The sequence below is a fragment of the Telmatherina bonti genome, assembly GCF_933228915.1.
Source record: "Telmatherina bonti genome assembly, chromosome: 18".
Lineage (NCBI taxonomy): Eukaryota > Metazoa > Chordata > Actinopteri > Atheriniformes > Telmatherinidae > Telmatherina > Telmatherina bonti.
Window position 1 is genome coordinate 26,931,195 of NC_136616.1, and position 21,188 is coordinate 26,952,382.

The 21,188-nt window shown below is 39.0% G+C and overlaps 2 protein-coding genes across 4 annotated transcripts; one reads left to right on the forward strand and one right to left on the reverse strand.

Moving 5' to 3' along the window:
- Nucleotides 1-111: 111 nt before the first annotated feature.
- On the forward strand, nucleotides 112-4,674 carry fam113 (family with sequence similarity 113; the record flags this gene model as incomplete). Its single annotated transcript, XM_079257812.1, has 7 exons — nucleotides 112-184; nucleotides 290-369; nucleotides 575-807; nucleotides 1,973-2,123; nucleotides 2,738-2,990; nucleotides 3,364-3,474; nucleotides 4,538-4,674. The coding sequence occupies 7 exons, from the start codon at nucleotides 112-114 to the stop codon at nucleotides 4,672-4,674; spliced, it is 1,038 nt and encodes a 345-aa protein (XP_079113938.1).
- A 454-nt stretch (nucleotides 4,675-5,128) lies between these two features.
- LOC306769154 (dynactin subunit 1-like) lies at nucleotides 5,129-19,804 on the reverse strand. Of its 3 annotated transcripts, none has more exons than XM_079257716.1 (30): nucleotides 19,686-19,804; nucleotides 17,741-17,806; nucleotides 17,440-17,634; nucleotides 17,161-17,242; nucleotides 17,025-17,056; nucleotides 16,793-16,813; nucleotides 15,122-15,262; nucleotides 14,991-15,014; nucleotides 14,424-14,621; nucleotides 14,088-14,292; nucleotides 13,641-13,719; nucleotides 13,290-13,449; nucleotides 13,013-13,117; nucleotides 11,629-11,820; nucleotides 11,426-11,542; nucleotides 11,194-11,346; nucleotides 10,954-11,114; nucleotides 10,653-10,821; nucleotides 9,649-9,717; nucleotides 9,259-9,471; nucleotides 9,000-9,161; nucleotides 7,762-7,893; nucleotides 7,547-7,672; nucleotides 7,326-7,468; nucleotides 7,070-7,236; nucleotides 6,828-6,946; nucleotides 6,537-6,732; nucleotides 5,872-5,945; nucleotides 5,706-5,795; nucleotides 5,129-5,610 (listed from the first exon to the last, which is right to left on the reverse strand). In XM_079257716.1, the coding sequence occupies exons 2-30, from the start codon at nucleotides 17,780-17,782 to the stop codon at nucleotides 5,473-5,475; spliced, it is 3,705 nt and encodes a 1,234-aa protein (XP_079113842.1). In that variant the 5' UTR covers nucleotides 17,783-17,806; nucleotides 19,686-19,804; the 3' UTR covers nucleotides 5,129-5,472. The 3 variants fall into 3 exon arrangements, with proteins under 3 accessions (XP_079113842.1, XP_079113840.1, XP_079113841.1); XM_079257714.1 differs by lacking the exon at nucleotides 19,686-19,804 and adding an exon at nucleotides 18,732-18,849; XM_079257715.1 differs by lacking the exons at nucleotides 14,991-15,014; nucleotides 19,686-19,804 and adding an exon at nucleotides 18,732-18,849.
- Nucleotides 19,805-21,188: the final 1,384 nt, after the last annotated feature.

The window sequence follows — 21,188 nt, forward strand, 5'->3', positions numbered from 1 at the left end:
TGGAAGCACAAATCAGCTAAAAGTTGTGTATAATGTTTAAATTAAATGTACCGGCTAATATTTTCAAGCTGTTAAAGGATAAATAAGTGTTTTGTTTACTTGCAGAGAGAAATGATGAGTGTGAACCAGCAGCAGACCAGTAAGCTGCTTCACAATAAGTTTGTTGTTGTGTTGGGAGACTCCAGTAAGTTACCTTTATGAAACTGTTTTAAAGTTCAGGATTATTTTTCCTGAAGTTTTGTGTGAAGCCAGTAAGACTAACCCATGTATGGTCTATTTTACTCCCCAGTTCAGCGGTCTGTATACAAGGATCTTGTTTTATTGCTGCAGAAGGACAAATACCTTTCCTTAAGACAACTGAAGAGCAAGGTGAGCACTATACTTCATACAAATAACATACTTTTCTTTTTAATTGGTTGCATTTAAAAAAAAATCATTACTTTAAATAAATAAAAACCATGTTTTGCTTTACAAAGGTATTTTGAATCAAGCTGTGTTTTTCAAAATAAAATGACTATTTCAGGACATTGTTGATGCTGTAACAGATCTTTGTTCTGCACATGCATCCCTCCAGGGTGAGATGAGCTTTGAACAGGATTGCCTGGTCGAAGGGGGTTGTCTGAGTCAAATGACCAATGGGACAGAGTACAGAGAGGTTCGACAGTTCCAGTCTGATCACCACCTGGTTCGATTTTACTTTGTGACCCGCGTGTTCTCCCGATACATGGAAAGCATCATAGAGGATTTCCGCCATGGCTTGAAGCCAGATGTAGTCATTGTCAACTCCTGTGTATGGGACATTTCAAGGTAGGTAAAAAGTACAAATGATAGTGGTGATGTTTGTGACCTCAAAATGTGATTTGGGTTCAACACTGTAAAAAGCTCAGAGTGGAAACCATCATACTTTGGTAGGCTTAGCGCAGCTTATCTGCCTGAGTTTTAGATGATCCATCCTTAGAATTACAATAAAGGAGTTTAAGAAATATTTGTAGCCTTGCTGTAAACGAAGACTATAAATCCAGTGTGTATGCATAGAAATAAATGCTGATTATTTCACATAATTGTGAGGAAATGCTGTGTGAACACGATGATCCCAAATTCAAAAGCTTGTGTGTTGATCCTGACAGTATGACACTATAAAGTTCACTCATTTTGGGTAAGAAATTAGATCATAAGGCACATTAATATATATAGTATAATCTAACAAGTGTTATCAGTACATGTCATAAATAGAAAAGAAATTGTGCAAAGCCTTAAGTTAAGGTTTTTTGTTTCAATTAATTTTTGTTAAAACACTGAAGCAGACAGGAAATTCTCAATGTTTGACTTGTTGATAAAAGTTGCAGCAGACGTACAGCTTTGCAGGTTTGATCCAAATGTGGTACGTAAAAATGTAAAACTGAATGATGATCTAGGTCTGACTGGGGGGGGGGATGCTCAGTTTTTATGAACTTGCTGGCATCGTATGAGTACAAACTGGGATCTGAAAAAATAAGGACATGGGCAATTTTAGGGACATATAAACATTTGTTTTTTATTCATAGTTGAATTTTTTTTTTCCACTGCTGGACCGATAAAGCTGCAATTTAGTCATAACTGGATGATGCCATACAAAACAATTACATGTTTTTACAACAGGGCTTATGTTGGTTTCACAAAGATTTTATGAAATATGAACACTTACTTTACAGAAATATTTACTGTCATAGAAGTTGTTTACAGAGTTGATTGACACTTGTGAGGCACAACAGTATTCTTAGTCTAGTACTAGGGCTTTATGTAATTTTCTACCAATAAATCCCTATGATGTGTGTGAAATGTGTGTATATATAAATTAAATCCTTCCTAAAAAAAAGCTGACATTGCTAGTCTCCTGTTAGCTGCTTTTAATGTGTCACTCAGTTACTTTTAAGGCCCCGAACTTGTGTGTGATCAGTTTGTTGATGTGTCATGTGTGCGTTTGGGTTTATAGATATAACTCTTGTTGGCTTGAAGACTATAAGGAGAACCTTCGGAAGTTTTTTGATGCACTGAGTGAGTCTCTCCCAGAGGAGACGCTGGTCATATGGAACCTCACAATGCCATTAGGACAGAAGATCAAAGGTGGTTTCCTGGTACCAGAGGTACATTCATCACCAAACGAATCATTATTCAATTTTTTCTGGGCCTTTTAGTGGGAGTTAAACTGTGGGAGATGAGCCGAGTTCAGCTTGTGGTTTCCTCAGATAATGGGGGCTCTATTATGCTATTTCTAGTTTTCTGACCAATCAGACACAGCCTACAGGCAGGACGCAGGGCGGAGCTTTCTCTGTTCACTTGTTTCTGGCAGAGGCTGATCTGAGAGGATCAATACAAAATGAATGAAGGGGATTGTGAAAAATGTTTTATGTCCTGCCCTTCTGGACTTGCGTATTAAATTTGACTGAAATGTGCATAATGAAGCCGATTTAAAGCTGCATAATGAGAATTTAATACAAATAGTTTCTGAATAGATTACATCCAGATGATATACTGTAAGAAAATGGTGCAGATAAATGGTTGCTCCATGCTATCTGTCCACTGTAAAATTTTTGAAGTTATGATTTTTTGACAGGCTGTAGACAGATTTTTGTCCTCCAGATTAAGTGGTTTTTCAGTTTTCAAATCTTTGCATAGGAGGGTAAGAGGCTAAATATTCCACTTCTGTGCTGCTTTCTCAGTCATTTTTCTCTCCCTTCCTTCCCTCTCTTCACCTCAGATTGAGCACAAAGCTCCCCAGTTGCGATATGATGTGGTTGAAGCCAACTTCTTCGGTGGGACTCTGGCGGACGCCTATGAGAAAGATGTGTTGGACCTCCACTTCCAGTTTCGCTTCTCTCTGCAGCATCGTATGAAGGATGGAGTGCACTGGAACGCCATTGCCCACCGCAGGATAACCTGTCTTCTGTTACAACACCTTGCTCAAGCTTGGGGCGTGATATTACCCAGTCGTCCGATCACTGTTGAAGAGGGTAAAGTTTTAGTGTGGATATATTATTCCGTAAAGCTTCTCTGCAAAATGAGACTTACTTGGGAATATACTTGAACAAGTCTCTTCTATTGCACTGAAGATGTAATTTTTAATTTGACACAAGTTAGTGTTTTTCTGGGCACATAGAAGTAACTGAACGGCAACTAGATTGCATCAATTTCCCAAAAGTAGCTGTTAAGAATTCAGATGATGGTGTCCAGATTACTTTTACTGAACCAGATTTGGTTCAGATAAATCATTAGAGCGTTTATTCAAGAAGTTAGTTCATCTTGTTTACCGTGCTTTTGCACACTCCGATACCTCCTTTCCTGATCATCAGTATTTTTTTCTGCTGTCCCATCTTGTTTTTTCAGAGCGCCACTCAACAGCAGTGAATTACAATGACGTAGAGGAGTTCTTCAGGAATTCCCAGTCTTTGCCCCGCTTCCTCTCAGACAACAGGCCTTGGCAACAGTCGTATCTCTGTGAGCCTCCAAGAAATTTCAGAACCTCGTTCCAACCACAGCCTCTGCCAGTGCGAAGACATCAGTGTCGAGTTGAACAAGAGAGTCATGGTAAATGTGCAATCACATTCTTTAAATATAAATTTTTTATTATTAAAGTCTAAAGTAAGATTAGAACTCAATTTAAAAAAAAATAATAATAATAATTAGAGGGTTGGGAATTAATCTTGATTAATCCCTTGACAGCTGCCCCAGAAAAAATTTTTGTGATTTGAAAGGACTTCAGTGGAAAACTGAATCAAATAATAGACAAAAACATTATTATAAACTTATGCTCTGGTAATCTCTGAAAAATCTTTTTATATGTATTTCAATTCACAACGGCAGAAACAGAAAATGTCCATGGCCAAAATAGAACAGACCTAAAGTTAAAAGTGCTATTTAGAGTAGATCTAGCAGTTCTGAAAGAGTCTACACATAAGGTTTTTTTTTTTTTTACTTTCTGAATTATTTGTCCAAACTTCAGTAATAGGCATCAATATCTGACAGTAAGCCGGGGCCAGATCAGCCAGTAGAAACTTCTGTGTTTAGTTAATGGAGCTCTGAAGGCAGCTTGGTGCTGTCGACACGAGGACTGAGGCTCTAGTGCATGATTTTGGCCAAAGGAAGGTCCTGAGGCAACACCCATTGGTGTACATGCATTCATATTTGTCTCCATTAAGCCCAAAAATGTCACTATATTTGTCACAAGTTGCTTTTCTTTTTTTCAAATGTTGTCACTAGAGGGGTCTGAATACTTACTACATTAAGCACCTAAGTAGCAAGTTTGGCAACACTCAGTTGAGCTCTGACATGTGCATCATTGGAATTAGTGCACCAGGAAGTCATGCACTGACAAATGGTGCATTATATTGATTATAAGCTGCAATTAAATGTTCAATTTTTCATAATTTTGTTAGAATATTACACTATTTTAGACCATTTAAATACTGGAATGCATTCTTTACCATTTAATGGTTTGTCTTCAACCTACAGAGTCAATGCCACGATTTTGTTAATCTGGATTTTACCATCTGTCCTGTAGGTTTTCACTACAGACATCCTCACCACCTCGAGCCCTACAGAGAGGACCATCATCATTATGTGATGAGGAACCGACACACAAGACACCATTATGCTCCATACACCCATCACAGATCTAAAGCCCGTCGAGACTACTGAACCGAAGATGTATCTTTAAGCGTTAGACATGGTCACATTCCAGCTGCTGTGCTTTCTGGACCAGATAACTGTAGCGTTTTGTTTTATTTTTTAAAATTCTGTATGCTTTCCCCCCCCCCCCCCCCCCCCCCCCCCCTTCAATACAGAGTTTTTGACATTTATTTGAAACATCTAATTTTACAGTATCATTTGTCTGGTGCAGCTTTCTCTTTTGATCATTTGAGAACGGATCGTTTCGCTCTTAAAGTTAATGCTTTGTCAAAACATAATGCCGTTTCTGTTGAAGTAGATGCCAATTCCTTGTTTTTAAAGGCCCCACCTCGACCAATTTGTGAAATAAGCATTTAAGTGAATAAAGAATAAAGTTTAAACTTGGTATACAAAATCCTATTCATGTTTGTTAGCCATGAAAAAGCTTTTTATTGCTCTGTGAAAGAAACCATGACGTTTAAGTTAAATGCTTCATTTTATTGTTTGAATTACTACAAAAGAGGGCATTGATAGTCCCAATTAAATTAAAACTGCCCAATTTATTTCCTCCTCACAAAAGTTGTCAATTGGTACAGAAACTGTAGACATCTTTAAAATGTCACATTCAGAAGTCTTAGGAAAAGGATTAAACAAATTACTGACAATATAAAGACTTGCTGCTGGTACGTAGTATTAGTGCTAGAATGTTGAAGTTATACAATACAGCTTAGTGAAAGTTAATTTGAAGGGAAAAAAAAGCTGGAGCTATGAGGGGAAATAAAAGTGGAATGGGAAGGTGGGCAAGCAGCTTGATGTGCAGTCTCAGTTTCAGGTCATGAGGAGATGGTGAACTTGCTGCAGCTGCTGCTGTGATAGGATGAGACGGTGAACTTGTTCTTGTCCACGAGTACATGGAACAGCAACACGGCCTACAAACACGGTTCTTCCCTGCTTCTCTTCTTTTGCCTGAAACCACAAAAACAATTTTTACATGTACCAGGTCTTATGTGTTAATCTATAAAGTCAGGTCTCTCATAGTCTATGGTACTACATGCAGGTACCTTTACAAAGGAGGACACTGGGAATGTGGCAAAGTCTGAGGAAGCCTTAGCTCCAGGCTGACGTGAAACCACATGTTCGGCAACTTCACCCTGAAACAACAGGTTATGTTTTGTTATATTTTTCTCTGTTTATTGATTTGCTAAATATGATTGCATGAAGAATCACCTTAAGTTTGTCCAGAGCATCACTGAGATTCTTCAATCGAGCCGTCTGCTCCAGCAACTGAGTGCTAGCACTGACTATAAGAAATGAGAATTTCATGCAGTTCAACTACAGGCAACAGATGCAAACATGTCTGAGATTACTTAAAGTGGCTCCATTATGCACATTTCAGTCTATTTTATTTTAATATGCAAGTCTAGAAGGGCAGGAAATAATCCAGTTTTTTTCACAAACCCCTTCATTTTGTATTGATCCTCTCAGATCAGCCTCTGCCAGGAACAGAGAAAGCTCCGCCCTATGTCCTGCCTGCAGGCTGCATCTGATTGGTCAACTGCTAGGAGTAGTTATACTGAGCGGTTAAGGTGGGTGTGGCTTTCTTCTTGTGAACGTGCACAACGAAGGGAAGATGACCAATCACTGAGTCCCTACCCCGGGACATTAGTAAAATTTCAAAGTAGAAAAAACTCTCTAAAACCAATAGTTTCCATCGCCATGGAAACAGAGCGTAGAGAGTGCTGGAAAACTCAAAAATGCGTTTAGGTGATTAAAAACGGCACCGCTTATACGTTTGATGAGTAGTCGACACTATAGAAAGGTCAGAAAACTAAAACTAACATAATAGAGCCCCTTTAAGGAGTCTTGGTGTATCTACATCAAAAAGTGCATACCTGCTGTTTTCCCAGTAATGTCCACCACTTTAACTTCTGCACTAAGCTTGAGCAGAGTGGCCAGCAGCTGGTCAGTTCTACGATAAATCCCCGTGTTTAGTCCCTCTGGAGGCGTGGAGCTTTCTTTGGACACTTGTGGTAGTTTTGGAGGGCAGAGTGGAGGCAGGGAGGCGAGCTGAGCCCTCATCTTCTCCGCCTGTAAGTCACATACATACAGTACAGGTAGGTATTGCACAGCTTTAGAGAGCTCCCGTAGCTCTGCAAGAAAATGCTGATTTTAAATCTGTGTACCTTGAGCCTGTTGTTTTCATTCTTGAGGTATTTAATGCCCAGTCTCTGAGCCTCAACCTGCTGCTTGAGGAGAGGAGAGTCCACGACCTGCATGGGTCCTGCCACAGAAGGAGGCATACCTGCAGGGTGAAGGAAACTCAGTTGGATTAATTCAGTATAAAATATACATCAGTGGGCTTGAAACTCCTTGTAGCTGCTGAATGAGTAATATTTTATCACTGTCCATAATCCCAATAAATCACCTGCTGCAGATCCATGAACTAGAGAGGCAATTCCTGAGGCAGGTGGAGCTCTAAGTCCTTCAATGGTCATCTTCGACTGGTTGCTGATGCGTTGTTTCAGTTCTGCCTTCTCAGCCTCCAGCTGGTCGATGTCAGCCTGAAGAGCATCCATTGTCTCCTCAAACTCCCTGCAGATGTGGAAAAAAAAAAAGCGTGAGAAATAAGTGTGACGACAAAAGATGTGAAAAGTGTGACATCTGCTCATCCTCAATCTCACTTCTCTTTCTTCTTGAGTAGAGCAAGGTTTTCATCCAGTTTGGTCTGAATCTTCTCCACCCGTTCATCAGCGTCTTTGGTGGAGGTGTCCAGTTTCTTCTCCAGGAGGCTCAGGCGAACGTGGGCCTCACTCAGTTCCTCACCCTGGGAAAACGTACAGTCAGCACAAGCATCGCGGATGTAGCCGTCATTTCTGACACCAGTTCTCATCAAACCTTTTACCTTAATCTTAAGAGACTTCTTGAGCTCCTTAATGACAGTTTCTCTGTCTTCCAGTTTGACTCCTAGACCTTCTGCGTCAGTCATCTCAGCCCTGACGGTGGATGCTCTCGTCTCCACCGGAGGAGTCTAAAGACAAGAATTAAGCAGAGGGTGAGGCGGGGATTTAAAGGACTGAATCATGGTCTACATTCATATGAAAAAGTTAAGACGTGTACTTTTCCTTGTGGTTTTTCAGCATCATACTCTCCCTCCTGCATGGCTGTCGCCATCTTGTTCATGGTTGCTATGACAGAGCTGCAGGATTGGCGCAGAAACTCTGGACCATTCACACCATGGGAGCCATATACCTTGGAGGAAACGTTAGGATAAAGGGAAGTAGCACACAATTGGAGAAACCATCAGTTTGCAATTGCAGCTAAAACACATATTCTGTATTTTCCTGGACTATAAGTCGCACTTTTTTTTCATAGGTTAGCTGTTGCAGCGACTTATACTGCAGAGCGACTTATACAAAAAATATATATATAATTTCACTGACAGCAACAAGAGGGCACCGTGGACTTACGCACCGATATCTACTACTTCTTCACAATTACATTTAAACAGTAAACATTAGCTTAGAAAGACAACTGAACACAAATGCCCCCTAAAAGAAAATTATATTCTGCAGACGAAAAGCTGCAAGTAGTAAAAATCTGCAGCTAAAAATGGTAATCGAGCATAAGAGAAAAAGTTTGGTGTAAGTGAGAAACTTGTTAGATACTGGCGTAAAGCGGAGGCTACTCTTACTGGGATAAAGAAAACAAAAGAGACTTAATAGCGGGCTCAAAGCTTGATGGCCACAGCTAGAGGAACAAGTTCACCAGTGGGTGCTTCAGCAACGTGCTGCAGGGAGAGGTTTGTCAACGGTACAGTTACGTCTTCACGCTGAGAGTTATTCAGAAGTGACACAGAGGACGAAGAATTCAACTGACTTAGTGATGCGGAGTTAGATTGCGTGTTATTAATTACAGTAAAGGTACACGTGTTTTGTTCTTTAGGCTATAGTTCTGTAAAACTGTTTGTTACATAAACACTGAACATGTTTCATGTTTATTTTCTTGTAGCTGAATAACCTTCATGGTGTTAGCATATCTTACAGCTATTCAGGTTCTTCTCTATTCTTTTATTAAAGTTATAACTTGCCTTCCAAGATGACGTGATGTCTGTTTTTGCAAAATAAATTACACACAAAAAAATTTGACTTATACTCGAGTGCAACTGATGTATGTTTTTTCCTACCTAATTATGTATATTAAGACTAGTGCGACTTATACTCTGGAGTGACTTATAGTCCTGAATATACAGTATATATATCTTTAGTGTTAAAACTTCGACTGGGAAGTGAATTGTTGAATGTCAAAGAAAAAAAAGCTGTATGTTGATATGATTTAAGCCACATATTGACTCTTACCTGCTCCACAACTTTGCATGCAATATCCTCCAATTTTAGAGCATTGAGACCTTCTTGTTCTCCCAGTGGAGCAATCATCTGAGCTCCAGCTGCAGCCACCTCCTGGAGTACTGCAACCACACGGGTCAGCTGCCGCCTGCACTCTGTCAGCATCTCCGACACCTGCCAAATGCATGCCAGGTATTTTTGATTAAAAAAAAGTCAATCTGTGAATTTAGTTTAGAGCCAGTAACCCAACATCCATGCTTCTTTTCTGTACCGGATGTCCAAAGTTGAGAGCAGCAGGGACTCCTGCCACGTCCGTTCCAGGCATTCGACGGCGGATCTTCTTACAGAATTGTCTGATATCAGAGCAGGAAGTGTCGAGGTCCTTTAGAAGAACAGCAAGGCTGGAGCTCTCCTGTCCTGCTGCCAGGAACGCCCGCAGACGAACTACCTCTACTGCCATGCAGTCCAGAGCACTCTGGGTAAACTGAGGTGAGAGGGAGGCATAAACTGGTTATAGTTCTACAGTTTTAACTATTCTCATCTAGTTGTGACATATAGATGTGTTTACTGGTGCTGCAGGTAAAGATTTAGGGAGAAAACATTTGTTTGGCAGGTATTGAGATTTATAATTTAATTCGAACCGTTTTAAAGCTTACAGTACCTTAATGTGGTCAGCCAGCTGAACGGTGCAGTCTTCACTTTGATCTGTCAGATGGACACTGTACAGTTGCTAAGAGACAAAACAACAGTGAGGTGTTTGACAATAAATATCTGATTATAATGAAATGAAAAATGAAATTAAATGAAAAATACTTTATTAATCCCCAAAGGGAAGTTCAATATTGTAGTATATAATTAACTTGAGGAGGTCAATCAGAATCATAATCGGAAGCTGAGTTCTTTTATTTCCCTTACCAGATGGGCTGTGTGTATACGCTGTTGTTTAATGTTGTATACATGTAAGCATAAATAGTAAAACGTAACATAGCTTCACGAGACATTTGAAGTGCTCAATATGGAGGCACAAATGTAGCTACTTTACCAATATTAAGCAGTGTTAGGAATTATGACACATGTATTGAGCATAAAAAAAGATTTTACATACAGAAAAAATGACAGAGACTCGGAGCACAAAAATGTTTTCAGAAAACCAATAACAGATCCTACAATCGGTAATAATTTTACAGGATACCAAATTGTGATTTGTGGTGTGTTCTATGATTGTTAGTGATCACATAATGTCATTTATTTTGTTTACATTTGGTTGACATTAGAGGTCATACGTTGCATGCCATTTAATTTACTTACTGTTCAAATGTTTGCAATGACGCTAAATTGACTAAAAGTGGAGTATGATATGGTGTGGACTACCCGAGGAGAAACTGTTGGTGTCACTGCTGAAAGGTTTTTAGCAGCTCAATTTAAAGATGAATGATGAATATTTATGGTTTTATAATTCCATCCTAAAGCTGCGTAATTTCCTCCTAAGAGTCTTGTGGCTTATTTTTACTTTATAAAATGGATTCTGGAGAATCTTAACATGAAGAAATTGGATTGAACCATTTTTCTGGAAAGAATACGATAAAATCAGTGGATCTGGTCGACTGTCAGCTTGGACAAACAAGTCACTCAGGCATTTTGACCTAATACACTAAATTTAATTACCTGATAGTATTTAATTGCTTTCGTGAGAGGTTCCACCTGTACGGTCTCATCTAGCTGGTCCTTGTGAAGCAGATCAATGAAATAATCCAAAGATCGCTCATGGAAACTCATCTCGGAGTAGAGTGTACCCATCCGCTTAAAAACCTCCACGCTGCAGGTATTCAGAGCCCTGCAACCAAGGAAGGAACAAGGACAGAAAACGGTCCATTAGTAAATCAGGTTTATCATTTTAACGCAACAGTTTGTTTAATTTCACTACTTAAACTTAAAATCCTCAATTTGATGTATTTAGAGTTCTTACTGTTCATATTTGTGTAGAGTAGCCTGAAGGAGGCTGAGGGAGTACACCAGTCCTGCAGCAAAACTACGCTGTTCTCCAGGAGGTCCTCTGAGCCCTGCTCCCTGGACCAGGTTCCCGTTCAAGTCAAACTTCTCCTGGGCTTGTTTACTGATCAGCTCAGCCTTCCAGCAAGATGGCACAAAATTTAGTTTATAAACAGTCAGCAGTGCAGTTCAGAGAGACTATCTCACTGCTTCATACCTTGAAGATGAGTCTGGGAATGAGCAGCAACACCAGAATACAGTCCTGGTCTCCCCCGTGACGAAGGAAGGAGTCTGGCATAAAGGAGGTGAGGAGGGACACCTGTCTGTTTGCTTGAGCCACTTCCATTTTCCTCAGCTCCATCTCAATGGCCTGGAGACACGGTGGGAGGGGTTTTAAATGAGCATAACAGCCAGCGCTGGTCATCTTTGCCCAGTCATGCATCTCCTACCTTGGCATAAGCCTTGGTTTCCGCAAACTTAATCTTGAAATCGAACAGCTCTGCAGGAGGTTGTTGAACTTGCTCAGTGTTTGCACTCTGCTGACTGATCAGCTCCCTGTTGGCCTCCTGATGTACAGAAAAAAAAAACTCGTACAGTGCCATTTTCTTTCTTCCCATCCCAACGCAGGTGCATTTCTCTTGTGTTTACTGACCTGAAGTGAGGCTGTGAGCTCTCTGTACTTGTTGATGGTCTGCTGGTAATCAGCTACAGTCTCCTGAGCAGCTTCCACCTTTTTTCCTGCCTCTCTGACCTTTGCAGCACTCAGGTCTAACTGCTCCCTCAGCTCCATTTCCGTCTCTCTGGCATTCTCCTGAAGCTCATCGTTCATCTCATTGATGGCTTCCTGTTTTAATATCCACCAGATATGACAGTATATTAGCTTTTTGCTCATGTGTATGTTTTTGATGGGATTGCAAACAGTCCAGACTGGGTGACTGTGGAGGCCTCGCTTTGCATACAGTCATTTCTTGTTCAGTAAAAGCTTTAAGGATATTGATGAGAGCTGTGACACGCCTGTAATAACACAATCAAGGTTATTATTGTGACGTTTTCATAGAAGATCAAAATTAACTTCTATCTCTACCCCTTTTCTGAATAACCCTGTTTTTATCAGGCTGTTTTATAGGGGTGGGAAAATTGAATATTGGGATTTTTCTTTGCTTTACAAATTTAAAATAGATTAAATTTTGTTGAAAAGATTTTTTTTTTCTAATTCAGAAAAATAATCCATGATAAAAATTAGTAATTTTTATTGTTTTTATTGATCTTTTTACTTGTCTCCATGGGCATTATTGCAGCAGAATGATGGTCTGGCTACTGTGTTGTTTTTTCCTAATTGAAATTAAGAAAAATGACGAGCAAAAAAAGTTTTTTTTTACATTTTTTTCTGTTTTTAGTCTACAAAAATCTGTAATATCGAGGAATTGTGAGAATCGCAATTTAAATCAAATCGGCACCCAAAAAAAAAATCAGAATCGAATCAAGACTAAAGCATATCGTCACAGCCCTACTGTTTTATAATGTCCCGTTTTCTCCATCCTGTTTCCATGAGACATGAGAAAATGAACGAGCCTTTATGATTTATTGTGAAGTTTGGAAGATTATTTGGAAACAAGCCAAATTAAATTAAATTGGTATTCTTGCCAAATCATTACAGCTGAAGATCATACAGAAGATACACATTTCTCCAAGGTGTAAACAAAAACGTGCTTTACGCAGCTCTTTCACCCATGAGTTTTAAATAGATGGAAGTTGCTATGATTATTCATGCCACAAGATGCAGAAATACTGGCCTGATATCTTGAAAATATTTGGATAAAAGTTGGAATTCTTGATTTCTTATTTTGGGTTTCCCAATCTGGGTCGAAAAATATAAAAAATATTTAAATAAATAAATAAATAAATAAAAAAAGACCTCATTGTGCTTTGACCTTTCAATGTCAATGAACATTATTCAACATCTTAAAAAATAAATAAAAATATTGTTTAGAAGGGGGGAAGCTAGACAAAAGAGACAGAAACATATCTGAACTGACCAAATCGGTGACCGTTTCTCTAAGCTCTCGGACTTTCTCCTCCAGGTCAAGGTTCCTCTCCGTCAGGGTCTCGACCATCTCCTCTGACCCCAGAGCAGCATCCACCTGAAGACAAAGTCACAACTTTAGCTCTAAGAAAAACAACTCTGGATTTCTTTTCTTTAAACATCCTGTTAAAAATAGTTTTATATGTTAATGTTCATTTATTTCTAAGCACCAGCAGAGACTCGAAAGCACAGGTTCTAAAGATAAATCCTTCTTCCCTGGCACTTCCTACCTGCTCCTTCAGTTCATCGATTGTGGCCTCTGCTTGTTTCACCTCCTCCTGCAGTTTTTCCTTCTGAGTCCTCAGTGTCTCCAGCTCAGTGTTCTTCTTCTCCATCTGCTTCTGCAGCTTCACATGTTCCTGTTTCTCTGAGGTCGACAGATCCCGCATCCTGCAGAGGAGGCCGGAGATCCTTGTTGATGTGGGATTGTTTTATGGAGCATTTTACTGCCTCTTTTTTTTTCTCTTTAAACTTAACACAACTTTATTTATACTGGATTTTTTTAACATTGGAGTTAAGTATTTGTGTTTTGGAAATGTATTCCTTTGGTTGACTGAAACCTTTACGAGTCATTTTCACACCTGACCAAGGCCTCCTTCAGTCTGCTGTTCTGCTCCTCCAGCTGTTTAACTTGATAACTGGAGGCGGCTCCATCTGAACCTACATTAGAGAAGAAAGAAAAAATGAAGAGGAAGCATGAAAAGAAAGTGAGGAAAGAACAAACAGGAAGACTGTTAACATACAGGAGAAATATCCTGTTAAGCCTCATATCTTTCATTTTCTACTTTCATTTAGAATAACTTTTTTTGGTTACACATTCGCTTTTCCTACTGCTTTTATATCGTTTCATACTTTGTACATTTACTTGCATTTTATTGGTAGGTTTATTTTTCAGTTTATTTTTCTATTTTTATCATATTTGAGATCATTTTCTCTGTGTTTTCTGTTCTGTGAAGCACTTTGGTCAGCAGGGGCTGTTTTTAAATGTGCTGTATAAATAAATTTGAATTAAATTGAATCTCACTCACCTTTCTCTGAAATCTCATGCCTGATGATCTCCAAGTCCATGGAAAGTTCTTCTACTTTCTCTTTCAGGGTGTCTACCTCCACTTGGAGCGACTCTGCTCGCTCTTCAGCCATCTCTTTGTCCAGCGTGGCCATCTCTATGGCATCTGCTGTGTCTGCCATCTCTTCCATGTAGCGGTCTTTGGCCTCCTGTGCCTCCCGAGCTTCCTGCACGATGACAAAACCCAACAAAAAACAGTCGGAAAGGTTACCATGATGACTTATTTCATTCTTACAAGCTCATAGCATCATTTTCTATTTTGGAACTGAAAATTAAATTCACATTTATTTCTGGGTACCTTTTTCGCCTCTTTGAGCTGCTTCTGCAGGTCGGCCTGCTGCTCCTGCATTTTGGTCTTCCACTCCTGCAGCTGTTCCAGCTGGATCTTGTGTTTCTCCAGCTCCTTCAGCTTGGCTTTGTCCTCTGTTCGCTTCATCTTCAGAGTCTCCAGCTTCTCCTCCAGGTCCTTGACTTGCGCTCGCAGCGACTCTTCTTCCTGAAATGGTGACAGCCAAGAAGAAGGTACAGAATTAGTCTAGTTCAATAACTGGCTTATTAAAAAAAAAAAGTTGAGCAACAAATTGAATTTTAAAAAAAAAAAGGAAAAATCCGCCTCTGCATATAACACAAATGCAAAAACAAGATTGACTCGTTTCCTCAAAGAAGATGGAATCTGTAGAGTTTCATTTCAGTGAATTAGAGTGTGAAACCGTTTATCATCACCACCACATTCGTGAGGACATGAACAAAAACAGAGTGAAGCACCATGATTGTGGTCTGAGAGTCATTCTTTTCTCTGTGTTGCCAAGTTAGTAAACTCATGCTGGGTGTCTTCAGCATGCATGTAGCCATTAGAAAACACTACCTGCTTGGATATGACAGGCTCCACCTGGTTAAACAGTTACAGCAGGGATGAAATGGAACAAATGATGAACATGATTATTATGATGGGAAATAAAAGGGAAGAATGCATTCTTCCAACAGGCAGCGACCTACCTTGCTTGGAGTAGCTGGAACCGGAGCTGCAGGCGATCCGCTGGGCTGAGGCACGACGGGAGCCCCGAGTGCAGCCTGCTGGGAGGACGGGCTCACCTCGCTGACGTCAGACAGAGAGGATGCAAGGCTCTCGCGAGAAGCCTGTTGACAAAAGCAGGTATGTTTCAGAAAGTGGTGAAAGTTTGGAAAAGTTGATCAAACAAAGCAAGAAAGGGAAAAAGAAGAAAATCAAAGCAAAGCGAACATGCAACCCGGATGAACCCAGTGAACTGCTACATTTCTGAAATTTATTGTGTTGTATATTACAGGAATCACCTTCCAGTATCCCACCAGTTCTTATAGACACCAGTGCCCCTGTTCCATAGAGGACGAGGAATTCAACCGTTTTCACACCAAACTCAGTGAGGTAACACAAAATTCTGACACAACATAGCATACCCTGAGCGGCAGGCTGAGGCGACCATAGGGGCGCACCAAAAGGGAGGGGAGGGAGGTAGCTGGTGTGAGATGGGGTGTACTCAGCTGCCACAAGGTGATCATAAAGTCTGTGTTAGGACTTACAGATTACATGCCAAAACCTCAAGTCTATCATGTCAATTCCACCAAGCATGCTGTCCTCAGTAAGCTCACACTTGTACAATATCTGAGAAGTACCAGCTTTTAAAAAAAAAAAAAAAAAAAAAAAAAACATCAAATAAGATAAAGAGTTTGAAGACATGGCTGGAAGCATTTGACCCTAAAGATGTCTGACATTTATACTGTATACTTCTGTATACTTTGAGGACCTGATTGATTGTTAAGAAAATATATTTGCTGTCATCCTTTGTCTTTCTGTGCAGGCTTTTGCTTAAACAGCTACATATTGTCCACAGCATGTAATTTAAAAGTATTGTGATCCTTTACCTTGTTGACTTTTTTTTTTCCTTTACAGAAGTTTAAACAACACTTTGGTAAACCTACTTTAACTCTGATTTTACTGTTGCATCTATTAATTTTTTTACGTAACAATAAAAACCCAAAAGCATGGAATAAAACAAAAAGCTTAATGTTCAAAAACTTAATGACTAAAGTGCATCAACTCATCTGGAATTTGTCAAATGTGTACAACCTCGGGGCTTCTATGTTGCTTTAGTTCAAGAATGCATTTTCATAAATGTCCTTCCTAAAAAGAGAGGGGAAAAAAGCTATTTGTCCTCTGCTGTCCTGTCTACGCGCTCACCTTGGCAGAACGACGGGTAGAGGACTGGAGGGGAGGAGGTTAGTTGGAGAGAAGGATGGGCACACACACCCCAGCAAAACACACACACACACACACCAGAAGTGAAAGATAATTAGAGATTAGCAGCAATTAAGAAGCATTTTAATCACTGTTGTTTTAGACCGACTTAACATTCATGGCTGCATGCACCATTTAAAGAAAACTCATTATGACTTGAGACCGGACATTACTTCATGCAAACTTTGAACTGAGGAATAACAATCCACCATGATGACTTTGAAGACAAATAACGAGGAAATGGCAGACATCAAAGAATAGCTTTACGTTCCATCCAAAATGCCAGCAGATGAAGCAAAAAAAAAAAAGAACTTCAAAGAAAAAGATGAGATGTTACATTTGTGCAATGAACAACCCAGGCCAAGCAAAAAGTACTAGATTTCAAATGTTTCTACCTTCTTAATGTTGGCAGGTGTCTGCAAAAGGTATTGAGAAAAATAACAAGTAAGCACAGAAGCTGACAGGTTAAACACTTTTTATGAAAATACATGAAATTTTAAAAAAAGTTGAAACCTGGGCAGTTAGAAACATACCACAAATCTATCTAGTTATATGGTGTTTCTGAGACTTGGCTTTAAAACAAACACACTGTCAGTGATAACAACAAAAATGACAAACACTACTTACTTGCTTGGATGTTTTGGGAGTCTCAGGAATCTCTATACAAGAAAAAAAAAATCATTATTTACCATTATTACTGAAAACCTTTTCATTTGATGGGTCAGAAACATGATAGTCAGAGACACTTGTAGTCACTGCTCACCTTTTTGTTTGAGTATCTTTGCAAGGTTGGACTCAGGAGTATCTGGTGATGTGGCAGCGGAGCCGTCCTCCACCACCTGGATCTGCTCGAGTCACACAGAAGTAAAATCAGAGCAACAAAACCAGGCAAAGAAATCATCATATCTAAGTGAAACAATGAGCAGGTACTGAGAGGCGCTGGTAATTTACCACAGACAGAAATGATCATCAGTAATACTGTAACATTGTCACCAAATGCCAATGATCACATTTGACAGTACATCAGAGAATATTCACAAACCTGCGATTGCCTGACAAATATCCCATGGTTTTCCTCACACGTGAAGTAGCGCTTCCCTTGCACAGTTCCATCATTCTTGCCTTTGGGCTCATCCAGTATGACACCCACCCATTTACCTGAAGCGAAAAGGGTGGCTCCAATGTAGGCGACAGTGCCTCGCTGCCCCTTCCCTGTCACCTCTACGATGGAGCCAATCTGGGTGATAAAGAGATTATAAGAAACCATAAATCATAAATTTATGCAGGATTATCTAATCTGATGTCGATCCACTTTTGGCTTTTGTTCTGAAAGTGTGACCTACCTTTGGAGGTTTCCCACTCTCCACTGTTCCTGCGCCGCTCATTTTGCTAATCAGAGGGCTGGTCAGCTAAAAGATGGGAGTAGAAAAGCAGAAAAGATTATTTTTTTAATGCAAGGGGAAAAAAAGCAAAGGGAATTTGATCACCAATTGGAGTGATGGGCATGTTGTGAGAAGGGCAAAAAGTAGAGGAAGAAAGCAAGGCCATTACATAGGAGTTTCTTTTTTAATAATCAATATTCTTTACACATTGCTCTTTTCTGTGTGTTAATCATAGTCCTATAAGCATATCTTAATAGGACCAAGATTTTGTATAAATACAGGCTAAAAAAAAACAGGTAATATCCCATAACACCCACAACTTGGTCTTATGAGTCAAAATGCTTAAATAACAAGGGAGTCCTGAGGGTGCAGAGCACAGAAGCACACTCATACCCAGTCATATGTCCCAGGACAAAATTGATGTCTTAATAAACAAACAACAACTCAAACAAAGCTGCTCATTCAAGATGGACTAGGACCGCAGTAAGGACTCGTTCCTTATATGGCGCTCTAGACACACGTGAGTTCACATTGCCTCATATTTTTAAACCATCCAGCAGAAAATCTAATAGAAAAGGTTTTGTTTTTGGGTTGGTTTTTTTTACTGTAGCTGCAACACTTTTGTTTCCTCCTATCATTTCATGACAACCTGGAGATATTTTTCAAGATTCATAAAAACTTTGGTAGCTGAGGAAAGCTTGAAAATGAGTTCTATGTAAAGAGAGTAACTTTATCTTCTTCACAGGTTAACCTTCACTTAAAGCTAAATTATCACCGTATATGATCAGATGAAGACATAATATGCAAAGAGGCATATCCTACATCCACTGCATGGTAAGTGACACTAACTCGTTCATATGTACCTCTACTTTAAAGCAATATTTTTTTGTTATTTATCGTGTGACTTAATCAAACCAAATTGTATTACATGAAATAATTATATCTTACTCACCCTGGGAGTATAAGAATGTCGTCTGCTCAAAGCCATTATTAAAAGCTATTCTGATTTCAACTCAAATGCAAAGAGAAAGCTCCGTATGTTTTTTTTCTCCTCTACTTTATCATCTTTCATCTGTTCCTCTTTCCCAAAGAAAGGAAGGAGAGAAAAGGGGTCTGAATTCAGGGCGGGTCTTACTGCTGCATCACAACACGTCATAGCTGACAGAGGAAAATAGTGAGCAAATTTTCTTTTTAAAGGAAAAATGTAGATTACATTTTTCTTTATCTAGCTGTAGTTTTATTTAAAACACAAAGAAAAATAAATAAAAGTTTTTCTTAAAATATTCAAGTATTCATCTCAATATGCTTTACAGACAGGAAAAAAAACATAATAAAGGCAATTCGTAATAGCCTATATAAGGAAACCAACAGATTGACTCAATCTCCCAGGTATACATAGTAGGTATGCATTTAGGTATCAACCCTACTTATGATATAGCAAACGTTCAATATGATCGTGTTATGATCCGATCAGTTACCAGCTGACATAAAAATGGTAGCTAATTTATTGTTCACTTTGAGCTGCTACAAAGAAGGGCGAATGTAATAATAGGTCTTTTAAAGATACAATTTCACTCAATCGTAAAACAAATTCAGCATGCAAACAACAAAACAATAACAAGAAACGGATTGTAATACTTAACCACCATTTGCAAGCTTTGGCTAGTGCAGTAGAATCAGGATAAATGTAATGTAACACCGTCAGTCAAACATCATTCATTCACATTATTCAGACTAACATAATTCATAAATACACACAGGTGGATTTTAAAATAGTTAATCAGGTTGATCAGATGTATCAATAGTTAGCGTAAACACTGATTAATTTGGTTTATAAGGTTAGCGTGACAGACAAATGCTACATAGAACCTAGCATTCAAGTTACGTATTTTGTATTGTGGCTCACCTGGCATACACAGAGATCCCTGTCTTTAAATAAAGATCTTTTAAATGCTCATACAACACTTTTTCTGGTAGTTTAGTAATCCGTTAGCAATTTCCGGCTTTTGACATGTCACTTCCGGGACCTAGACCGCACAAAGACACGAAGAAGAAAAATAAGTTACAGCGCCCCTATGCGTTATGTACGGTAATGACATCTGTTTAATGCGCTGGAACATTAATATTCCTACTTATGTTGATGTTCATTTTCGATTATGTTTGTCTCTGTACTTTTTATTTAATTTATTCTTTATTCCACACACATCGGTCCATATCAGCAATTAATAAGAAAAGAAAAAAAAATACATAGCCTATTTATACACACACACATAATTATAAAAAACATGCGTAAAGACAGGCATTCATTCCACTGCTTCCAAAAACAGGAGAAATACCTTGTGGCGCTTAATTGTGGCTCATTTATAACCATTTCAATTGCAATTGTTGACTCTCTTAATCGACACAAATCTATACATGAAATTCCTCAGCATAGCATGAAACGTGACTTCGTGTGTTTTTTGTGTTATTGTTTAGTCAACTTAGACTAGAATACATATATTTAATTTAAATGTATTAAATTTATTTATTAAAATATTTAAGGAATGAATAATGAATTCCAATACTAGTTCACTCACCGGAATACTAAAACATTTGAAGACGGACTGGATTGATTTGGAAAAGTTCTTTTTCATGTAATAATAAACTGTTTTAAAATGTAATATAATCTAATATTGTCGTCTTGTTCAGATTTAGGCAAAATGTGAAATAAAAGGTTTCCCCATTTAAAATACATATACATCACAATATTTACATTGGTAACTTGTAATAAAATAGAGTTTAAAGGAAATAGCTATGGAAGCTTATTTAGAATAACTTTTTCTTCTTCTTTTTTAGATTTAATTAATCTTTTAATTTAAGAAAATGTAGCTTTATTTGAACGCAAAACCAGTGCATAATCCTCAGCGGATAGATGATATGGCCTCTGGAATCTATAGGGAATGTTTAATTGACGTGTAATTAGCCAGAGGCCCAGCCACAGCCAACCAATCATGTGGTGGAGGAGAGGCTGTGCCTGGACCGGCTGGCTGCCAGACACCTCCGGGAGAGAGCTCCGGCCGCAGCTCAGCCCGGTGGCGGTGACAGCTCTGACAGCGACCGGACCAAGTCTCAACTTCACATCCTCGTGCGTTAAGAACAAGGTAGAATTATTTATTGTTCTTCATAACGACTTGGAAAAACCTTTAAAACACTAATTTCTGTGAAGTTTTGCCGGGTGTTTATTAAGCCTGTTTTGATCCCGGCTGCGACAACTCGAAAACCTTCAGTTTTGCGCGGACAAATACGTGAACTTCCGGCTAAGGCTTTCAAAATACACAATAAAGGCGTTTTTTTGGACCTGTGTAGTTTTATACTGAAGGCGGTGTTTTCTCTGTTTCCGGTTTTGTGTTAGCATGTTTTAGCTAACTTA

Coding starts and splice junctions, on each gene's coding strand:
- LOC306769154 (XM_079257714.1), bottom strand. CDS start 18,767: ATGGCTTTGAGCAGACGACATTCTTATACTCCCAGG. Junction 17,635..17,740: donor AGAGTGGGAAACCTCCAAAG/GTAGGTCACACT, acceptor TTTATCACCCAG/ATTGGCTCCATCGTAGAGGT. Junction 7,237..7,325: donor CTACTCAAGAAGAAAGAGAA/GTGAGATTGAGG, acceptor CCACATCTGCAG/GGAGTTTGAGGAGACAATGG.